Source organism: Pundamilia nyererei, unplaced genomic scaffold, assembly GCF_000239375.1.
Source record: "Pundamilia nyererei isolate P.nyererei 1_Seehausen unplaced genomic scaffold, PunNye1.0 scaffold00061, whole genome shotgun sequence".
Lineage (NCBI taxonomy): Eukaryota > Metazoa > Chordata > Actinopteri > Cichliformes > Cichlidae > Pundamilia > Pundamilia nyererei.
In genome coordinates this window covers 1,930,553-1,940,998 of record NW_005187462.1, presented here as the reverse complement: position 1 = coordinate 1,940,998, position 10,446 = coordinate 1,930,553, and the positions used below count along the sequence as shown (strand labels likewise).

The 10,446-nt window shown below is 41.6% G+C and overlaps 1 protein-coding gene across 3 annotated transcripts in view; it reads left to right on the top strand.

Annotated features, from left to right (window-relative positions):
* Nucleotides 1–688: 688 nt before the first annotated feature.
* The window catches only part of LOC102195698 (protein tyrosine phosphatase receptor type F), a 149,226-nt gene continuing 139,468 nt past the window's right edge, over nt 689–10,446 (top strand). For 2 of the 3 annotated variants that reach the window (XM_013911354.1, XM_013911353.1), the window contains exons 1-2: nt 1,954–2,147; nt 8,907–8,924. In XM_013911354.1, the coding sequence (XP_013766808.1) occupies nt 1,994–2,147; nt 8,907–8,924 (172 nt within the window). In that variant the 5' untranslated portion in view covers nt 1,954–1,993. Of the gene's footprint in view, nt 717–1,953; nt 2,148–8,906; nt 8,925–10,446 lie in introns of those variants that run through there. The other variant, XM_013911352.1, reaches the window with a different exon arrangement.

Genomic DNA, 10,446 nt, shown 5'->3' with positions numbered 1-10,446 from the left:
CTCTTTCGTTCCCTGGGGTTTTCATTTTATACGTGTCACCGCAGTATCTTTCCTTCCCTCCTCACAACTCATTCTAAGCTCTTTATTTTAGGCTGTCATGGCACAGTGAGCTCGTCAAAGTGTGAGCTAAAATGTTTGAAAAATCTGCATCATGGTCTTTTAGAGTGTGACACAGGGTCTTCTCAGGGTAGTAGGCTTGTCATGCTACAAGGGTTTCAAGCTCAATACTAAGGAAAATACTCACTACTTGTTATCATGTCAAAAATTAAAGGGACTTTTTTTAAAATAAAAACTAGATCAGTACAAACAATATCAGTGACAACCATATTTTAAGTTGATTCATGTAGTGCACAATACATCAATGTAACTTTCAGGTTTATATCAAATATTTAAGATTTTCTAAAGTACTGACAAAAAATAGACAAACATATTGTGGGTATATAGTTTCAATTAGATAATGTAGCAGTAAGTGAGTATATTGTATACTGCAGAGGCTCACAGCAGGAACGTGATGTAAACTGATTCAACTTTATACATTTGGTCATTTATAATCTTGCATTGACCTGAACTTTTAACTTGTGCTTTTATTTGAATCTCTTCTGTGTGACTTTGAATTGAATGAAAACATGTAGTGAAACTTGAGGATGTTATTGAGAAGTTATCTTGGATTGCTGATCACAGAAACCATCCGAACCTCTGTGGAGAGCAGCCAAAATGTAAAATGTTATATGCTGACAGGCACCAAGGAAATTATACTAATGTTAAATTAGATGTTAAATGTGTGCAGTGGTTTTTATTTGTGAACTAACTGAGGCAATCTAAATGACAAAGAAAAGATTTAAGTTTAGTCTTAAGTGGCTGACAAATCGTAATGACCCTTCAGGCCTCGTATGTAGTGCCACCTCTCACTAGCTGCTCTGTACTTTGCTTCATGCTGAACTGTTGAAGAATAATGAAAAGAGCTGTACCAGAGTCGGTGCTTGTTAACCTGCTGTGTTGAAATGATTCCAGCTTTTTGCAGTTTCTATCGGCTCGCTGATGTAATTATCAGCTAAAGAGACTTCTTTTAGCTGGAGGTAATGTCTGTTTTGTATATTGTTTCATATCAATGTATATCAAAACTCTCCTGTTTGTAGAGCTTTGATGAATTTGTTCATGCTGTTTGCATATTTTTGTTACAACAAGAAGGTAATTGAAGTAATGGTTTCCTAATTGATTTGTGTATGTATACTGCTTCTTGCTATATGGAAGGATGGAGTATACATTGCTTGTTTCTTCCACTCAGTAACAGCAACTTCTATCAGCGTGGGGTGAAAGATGTGCAATGCCTGATACTGAAATCAGAAAAAAATCCTTCAGGGTTTGATAGTTTTGTAGCTGAAGGTTCAAGCAAACTTCCAGAACCTTATTTTCTGTTATTTACCCATGAAATCGTTTTTATGTTGAAACATCTCTGCAATGCTGTTTTTAAGGAAAGATTACAGATTAGAATTCTAAATAATTGCGGTTTATTGTATGAGAAAAGCTTAAGTAGGTGTGTAAAACTGTCCTTCCTCGGAGGCACGGACAGAGGTGTGGAATGGGATTTTCAGCCTGTGATTTTATTACATTTGGTCTGTAATTTGGCAGGATTGTGATCTGACTGCATCGAGCGTGTCAGATTATGTGTGCTTGGTAGGAGCCTTTTTCCGTCACAATGCATTTTACCGGCAGTGAAATTGCATCGCCCTCGCTCTCGTTCACACAGATCCATGACGAGGGATTCTGTGGTAGGATTAGTCATGCAGTGGCCCCGCCATACTTACATTAGAGCTGGATTTCACTGTGTTTGAATTTCACGGGGGGAAACCTTACAACCTGAAGGTTTGTGGAACGAGCAGAGAAAATCTGACAGAGGCAGGCTGAGACTCGTCTGTATCGTGTCCAGGAGTGCTGATGTGTGTTTGTCTGTCTTACAGAGGACCAGATACCACACGGCTTCCCCACCATAGACATGGGCCCCCAGCTGAAGGTTGTGGAAAGAACGCGTACGGCTACAATGCTGTGTGCAGCCAGCGGAAACCCCGATCCAGAGATCTACTGGTTCAAAGATTTCCTGCCTGTGGATATTAGTAGCAGCAATGGGCGCATTAAGCAGCTGCGATCAGGTAAAGCACTCATCTCAGTCGGTTCACACACAGATTTCTGTTAAGCAATGAGAGGCACAGGATTCTTCAGGCGTTAATCATTCATTTTTAATTAGTAGAAAACCTGTTGAAAAGGTGCAATCGTGAGAGTTTGAGGAGAATCCACATATCATAATAACACTGCACTGTCTGTGCAATACAATATTTATATGTATTGAATGAGAGTCCATTTATGTTTTCACCAACAAGAGGGATGTACTAAGGAGTGTCAGAGTTGTCAGTATTACGGCTCTGCCTTCATCTGGTTAGAGCATCGTACTAACTTGTATCGGCTATGCAGACGTGAAACGCACCAGATTTTTCTTGTACTCCTAAGTGCAACATATGAAGTCATTTTATACATCCAACCTTGAGCCATGCGTTACTGATATACCAAAGGAAGTTAATAAAGTTACAGATAAATACAAATATGTTTACTCTGTGCTCTGTGCAGCTTCATATATATATAATCTTTAAAAAAATAAATAAAATAATGGATATTCCAGCCCTATTTTAAGTGACGCAGAGGGGAAAACTGCTTCTCAGGCCTTCTGCTGTGACGCTTCAATTGCAAGTATTGTCTCGAGTAGATGCAATCAGTTCCAGCAGCCCCGTCGGAGCTGGAACATGATGCAGACTTTGAGATACTGACATAGTCTCAGAGGAACAAGCCTGAAGAAGGCAACATTCAGTTGCTCCATTTTTACAGAGGAAGAGTGAAACTGAAGCAGTAGCGAAAGTTGATGAACGCTGCTGTAAAACCAGTTATCTCTAACTGGGGTTTTAGGTTTGGTTGAGCGAGTATAAGCAAAGAAAGTCTGGCTGAGTAGTGGACCTCTCCGAGCCTGGGACCTCTCTGAGCCTGGGACCTCTCTGAGCCTGGGACCTCTCCGAGCTTGGGACCTCTCCGAGCCTGGGACCTCTCTGAGCCTGGGACCTCTCTGAGCTTGGGACCTCTCCGAGCCTGGGACCTCTCCGAGCCTGGGACCTCTCTGAGTCTGGGACCTCTCCGAGCCTGGGACCTCTCTGAGCCATTTAATAATTCCTTCAGATATTAGCACCCAGGCCTGTCAGTGTCATGCTGTTAGTGTTGAACACAGTTTCTGTTTTACTGGATATAATAAGTCTCTTAATGGGATTTGGTTTGTGTTTACATGCATTTATAGACTCATGACCATAGCACAGACGACTGATCACAAAAATGACATAAAAAATAACAACACTTAAGGTGAAGTGGTAAGCAACAACTGAAGTTGCTAAGAGTAAAGTACACATTAAGCAAATGATGGAGGCTAATGTTTCCTACTTTGAACAGAACCTCATAGATTCAGTAATTACCTGAGCAGCACCTGTGCAGGATTATTGGCGTGCCAAGAGTGCTTAAGACCCCACAGACGGTGATGAATGTTAAAGCACAGGCAGCCCTGTAAAGCAGCTCTGTGAGGAGGCTGCCAGCATCCAAAGAAGCAGATAGTGCATCTCATTCCACCAATCCGGGCTGAGCGGCTCACAGCAGAGCTGGATGGCTGAGTAACCGAGCCCTGCGCAACCTATCAGCTGCCCTTTCTGCTCACTTTCCGAGAGAAAATAGAAATGTTTGAGTCTTGCCAAAACTCGTAAGCACCTACGCATCGTTGGATCGGCTCTTCAGGTTCAAACATCCCTCCCAGCTTTGCAGCAGTGCTAAAAAGCCGATTTTGCATCTCAGCGGGCCTGGAGCCCCTCTTGAGGCTGCTTGCATCTCAATACAGGCTGGAGACGAAAGGCTGAGAGACATGCTCTGGGACATCGCTGGCACTGAAGTTCACCCCCAGGATTTTCCCAAGTCACAGTCAGGGCCTCAGGTAGGGACAAAAATGCCATATATTATTAACTGAACAGCACGGCAATTTGTTTTAATTTGGTTCATAGAGCCCACTGTCACATGGAGTCCCTCTGCAGTCGAGCACAGATGGCTTCCTTTATTGGAAAAATCAGAGTTATCCAGTGGCACGCCAGCAAAGTGAAACAGATAAAGTCAGCCCCTCAGAGTTATTCAGATTATTTGTTTCAGTAGCTTTCATTATAAAGAGGAGTGACTATATTAGTTCCTTTTAAATGCCTTTGATCCATTTAAAACTTTAATAGCTTCTTTCTTTTTCAATCTGAGGCCTTTGCTCTGTTTGAAGAAAAAAAACCATAAAAATCTTCTGCATAACTTTTTCCTGCCAATATTTCAATAAAAGATGTGAAACCAATGAGGGACAAAGTTTCAGGATGAGATCTGACTGTCCGGGGGGAACAATGAGACCCAGAGAAGAGGAGCGATGCGACAGCCCTGCAGTAAACGTGGGGTGCAACGTTCACCTCCGAGTCACCACAAACCTGCGACTCAGCTGAACACTGCTGCGAGTCACTGAAAACCTCTGAGACCACGTTTTGGAAATCAGAAAGAAATCAACTTTAATTTGTAGGTGAGACTTCACTAGCAAGGACCACAACCTTCCTACTTATTACTGATAATGTTGTTCTATAAATGAGAAGCAACACTCTCAGGGAGCGGCTGCTGCTTACGTAACACCTCAGTGGGGACTGAGCTTGATACAGGCAGGCGGGCTGGTTTATAGACGTCTGGTGTGGTCCTGCTCATGAAATCTGGAGATCCCACTTCAGTTATTTTTGCTGCCAGATGTTCTTAAACTGGTATTTCAGTCATGTAGGACTGAAGTTTAAAATGGTGAAGATACAGATTTGAAACCAAAAGAAATCCAAGCAAAGATTATCTGACTTTTTTTTCTTCGGATTCTTCTGAATATTTCCAACTATTCCAGCCTCAGTCTGTGAGGTTCAACAAGAAGACAAATAAGATCAAACACCTGATAAGCTTGTAATTCATCCAAATTCAGTGAAGACGCAATAATTCAGTGTGCAGTTGTTTGTTTTTGGTTAACCCCCAGAGACAGCAGTGACACCCCAAAGTGCCCACCTTTCTCAGAACCTTTTCCATCCCAGCGCCATCTTCTGTTCACACCAAACGTCCAATAAATTGTCCTTGTGGTGCAAAGAACAGAGAAGTTTTAAAGTGAGTGATTTCTGAAAACATTGAAAACACTAAAGACTGTCCTCTTCAAAATCTTTCCAACAAGAGGTGAAACTTCATGTTGAGAGTGACAGTGAGCACTGTGCATAGCAGTAGGTGTTCTCCAGGGAGGGGAGAATTATTTTCTGTCTTCCGCTGTGATTCCTTCAATTCTGTGAGTTTGAGTAATTAGGCATCAACAAGACAGCACCACCTTAGTTTAAAGACCTATAAAGAGTAAGGATCATGCCAGTGCAGCTGGATGGAGCTGTGAACACAGCAACACATCCCCGTAGTATCTGCTTGTCTAGCCAGCCTCGGGAGCAAGATGTAGTCTGATTTGTCTCCAGATTTTATGACTCTGTAATCGCCTGATCTGAGTCAGCGACCACCTCAACAGATAAAAATGTTGTGTAGTCTGAAAGCAGCATCATTGCTCCGCATTGAAACCGATAGATAACATCAATGTCAGCCCCTCTAACAGCCAGTCAGATGATATGTTTTTGCTTCATTCTGCTTGGAAAAGGAAACCGAAACAAAGCTGGAGGTTTTTACTTTACACAGTTTCATACAAGGACTCTGATGTTCTCAGCTGATATATGAAGATAGAACTGCACTCACTCTTGGTGGACTCTACTTCGGAAACAAAATAATCCTTCCAATCCAAACATTGTGAAAATATAATAAAACCGTATTATTTTTCACAATGCTGCCCTGAATCTGTCATAACAGACTTCCTGCTGCAGTGGGATCCATCCAGCTGTCAGGCAGCTGTGAGAGGGAAGTCATGGCAGGTCTCGGTAATGTCCAGCCCCGCTTTCTGGAAGCTGCTGATGTCTCCTTCATCAGCTCACGGGGCCACACAGCTTCCAGGGCTCCTCTTCACCACCTGTATCTGACACTTTGTTTTCCTGTCAAAGCGGCTTGGTTTATTATCCAGATCAGGAGAATCTGCATAGTAACCATCCCTCTCTCTCGTCCGTTTGTTGCATATGACCTAATATGCTCAAATGGTTCCTTTTACTTACACCAGTAAACTACAGAATGAACAGCAGCAGGCTGAGCAATTAACATTATGTAAATAGGAATTTGAGTGTTGTGTTTGAATAACAACAAGCTGTAATTATAACTGAACTCTCCTTAACAGCGTCTTAACCAGCTTCAAGGGGTGAAGATGAGGTTCATGTAGCTGTTGACCCAAAATTTCATTCACCTACAATGACAGTTTGCTTAACTGCAGCTTATTAAAATCAATTATCTCCATTAAAAGAGGAACTGTTGGCAGCTGTCTGCTTCATTTGCTCTCTGCAGGCCAGAATCTTTCATGTTACTATTTAGAATTAAAGATGGTTTTAACAAAGTGGAAAGTCCACTCTTTGCAGATTCACGTGTGCATTTCTCAAACAGTTTAGTGTGCTCGTAGCCTTCTTATATGTCTGTGATGCAATAACGATGTTGACTATCAGACAGCTCCAGAGGCTATTATACGTATAATCATAGGCTGCATATAAAAGATGGACACTGCAGTTTTGCTACCATCTTGGCTTTAGACATGAGCGATCATTTCTGCTGTTCTGAGAAAGTGACTTGCCGATTGAAACATAGCGTTTTTTTAAATACGAAAAAAGTGTTTAGTGAGGTCATGGATCTAATGAGCAGTAGGGTCATTTTGTGTTTGGCCACTAGAAAGAATACAGATTATGTACTGGTGTCATTGTACAGACTCAACTATTACACCACAGAGTGAAAGGAGCGCATCGTTTGTATTTAACCAGGAGGGTTTGTGTGCTTCTTAAAAATAGAAATACTTAATCTCTCCTGAAATAAAGAGGACTGATACAACCTGGTGAAACCAAAATAACTCAGAACTCTTCAGGGTTGAATTATAGCCAGAAAGTGGAATAATTAGTCATCGGCAACCGAACTTTAAGTGCGGAATTATTGATTGAACCTTCACATTAAAACTGCTGAAACTGGCCTAAGCAGTCATTAGAAGTGTAGAGCTGTTAGTTATCAAGCTTTATGTTCTCAGACAGTGACACACTTATTTACAGCCATGCATTGATCATTAATACATTTGTTTAAGTGTTATTATCTTTTATTAGCTATTGTATGAAAATACTATCTAAACTGAGCTAAAGGGGAGACACTAAAGAAGAACAGGATGAAAACAGATTTGAGGATGAAACCACTGAGCCAATTTCTGCTTTTGGAAGGGAATTTTGGAAATCTCTAAAAGCAAGAAACAAATCAAATTTTATGAATAAATTGCTCCATGGATCAGCCTCTGAAAAAATTCTTCTGTTAAAACTTCCAGAAAACAGAAGGAAACAAAAGTGTTGATTGGCGACTTCAAGTGGGAGGAAAAAGGCACTTTGAGAATGGAAATGGACGGGCTGACCGCTGAAACCCTACAAGCCACATTCATCTTATATATTCACATATACACTTTAAGCACTGCCTCTTATCCATAGACACTTATTTTGGAATCACTAATTAACACAACAGGATGTCTTTGTACTGTGGTAGTTAGCCAGGATACCTGGAGGACACATATGCAGGTACAGGTAGAATATGCAAAAGCCATGCAGAGAAGCATCTGCTATCAGGTCATAGCGGCAAAATTCTAAAGTAAAATTTTCATTCACCTGTGAGGGAAGCAAAACTGTCTCAAAGTTAAAGGCAGAGAGGAAAGTACAAAAAATCTACATTTTCACCACCATGTCTCCCTTTAATTAACAACATTTCTTTATAAAAGAAGACGATCTTAATCTTTGTCTCTTGTCATTATATCTGCCTTGACTGTTTAAAACACAACATTTAATGTGTAGAAACTAATGTCAGAAGCATCCATACTGGGAGAAACCAACCTCAGATCATGAACGCTGCACAGACAAAACACTGATGAGCATTTAGATGACCCAAATAAAGTGACAAGTGCTACAAAAATACATCTGTAGTATGCTAATGCACTGTGCTAATTATGAAGCTAGTACAGTTCTCAGCCACTGAGGCAGCAACGTAAGAGCACATTTCAGGACGCATGACGGTTTCTGTGCATTGCATCAGAGGGAGAGCAGGCTGTGTTCTGCAGGAGAACATGAAAAAGCACCGCGAAGCAGGCCTGTTGTTGGTGAATGAGGGTCAAGTGTTTGACAGCTTGGTGCTTTCAGGGAAAAAGCAGGTGTGGGGTTTTATGATGAGTAGCTTTATGGTCACAACAGGAAGCCAGCTCTGTGGCGCAAGTAGCCAGGTGTGCAACTCAAATAAGTACCGTGTTACAGTAAATAAGTAGATGCACAAATGACAGTCTGCCAGTCGGAGCTGTGTGAAGATGCATTACTGAAACTGTTTGTGCTTTCCAGATCTCGTGGGGAAAATAAATCACGTGTCTAGTGAAGAAAATGGTTTTCACTCAGAAAACATTTTCCACAGTTGTCATTTATGAAATTGGTTTTGGTTGAAAATAAACATTCAGTTTATTTCTCCCTCTGTGCCAACACTTGAACTTGTTCAGCGCTGAATAATATCAGAACTATTTACAGAGATGATGTTTTTTGAGTAGGGAGAGCCTAGCTTCCTCTTATCTGTTTGCTCTCCTGCCTTCTTGTCTTTCTGCTTCACTTCTGCTCTTTATACTAATGCTTATCTTTAATCTTATTTGCATTCAAATTACCTCACAGGTGGTACACCAATAAGAGGTAAGAATGCTGGCTACAGAAAAACATCTACTCATCCTCCCTTTCTCCTTCATCGCCTTCATCCTTCTCTCCACCTCGGTGTGTCCCCATTTCCAGCCCTCTGTCCTTTTGCCTGTTCCAACACTTTCTTTGCCTTCAGCACATAACCGTGCACAGGTGTGTATGGTCTTGAAAGAGGCGGGTAAAAAGTTTTCAAATTCAGAAAACCAGGGTAAATAATGCCTGTCTGCGGAGCTTCATGAGTACTTATTTTGGTTGAAGTCTCGCAGCTGAACAGTGTTGAGTTTGCAGGTCGTATAAAACAGAGTTGGACATTTTTTTTATCAAATGCAAAATAATGCCTTTTTGATATAATATGCAATCGTTTGTATTTTGCTGCTACTTACTATACACATGCAAGAAGGAAGAGTTCACCTTCAGAATGAGAATGCAGCACTGAAGACAAACTGCAGCTGCTTTCTATCAAACAGCTGTTTTACTCCATTTTCATGGTGTGGAAGGAAGGACAGCGGCGTGCAGAGGACTCACTAAAATCTAGACTCATATTTTAAAGAGTGCCTAACAATTATTATTTACCCTCCAAAATAAATGAAGAATTGGACGCGAAGTGTCTCAAAAGCAGGTGTTTAAAGTTCTGTGTCTCTTTTTCATTCTGTCAGCATGAAAGCACAACAATTTGTGTCAATCAGCATGAATTTTCTAATGATTTCTCCCCACTGGAGTGAGTCTGTGCTCACACTGATTACCAGGCTGGATCTCATCCAGGAGGTATTGTACTCAGATGCCCACATCTTAGCGAGCCCTTTCGATGTGTAAGAGCAGTGCTGTACTCGGAGGTCTTCACCCTCTCTCTGACAAACAGAAAGACGCCGTTTTCTTCATCTGCTCTTCCTTCGGTGACTACCCACCGCTCATGGCCACAAATCAGGGTGGTAAAGCAGACCGAATGGTCAGTTGGTAGCATCGCTTTAACCATCTCTTTACCCCAGCCGACTGGTACAATCTTTGCAGTCATGCGGTGAATCTGCCTTGAAATGTAATAAATCAGATAAGCTTCAGTTTGGATCGGCCTGTTCCTAGAACATTTCGCTCTTACATGGTTCCCACTCATACATGCTACATACGCACTCATACACGGCTCGAGGTGTGAAGGTAAAGGAAGTTCTGGTAGAGAACAACATTCTGTTCAGGGCTTCAGACGTTTCTATGTGTGACAAGACACCTTCTCCTGCCGCACCCGTCAGCCTTTTTGGTGCCAAGAGGCCAAAGCAAACATCCATCAGCTCAGGAGAGAGTGACGCACTTTCTCCTGAAATGCTGCTTCCTTCAGGAGGTGCAGAATGTCCAATGAGACAAACAGTCATCGCTAAAATGGAAATAGAGAATGATTCAATCTTCACAAACGTGACGTATCGCTCCTCAGTTGCCTGGACACTCTTTGGGAGAAACTTTAGAAAGTAGAGCTCTTAATCAGTATTTTGACCCAAGGATTTCTGATGTGTACATGTACTGTGTGTGTGTG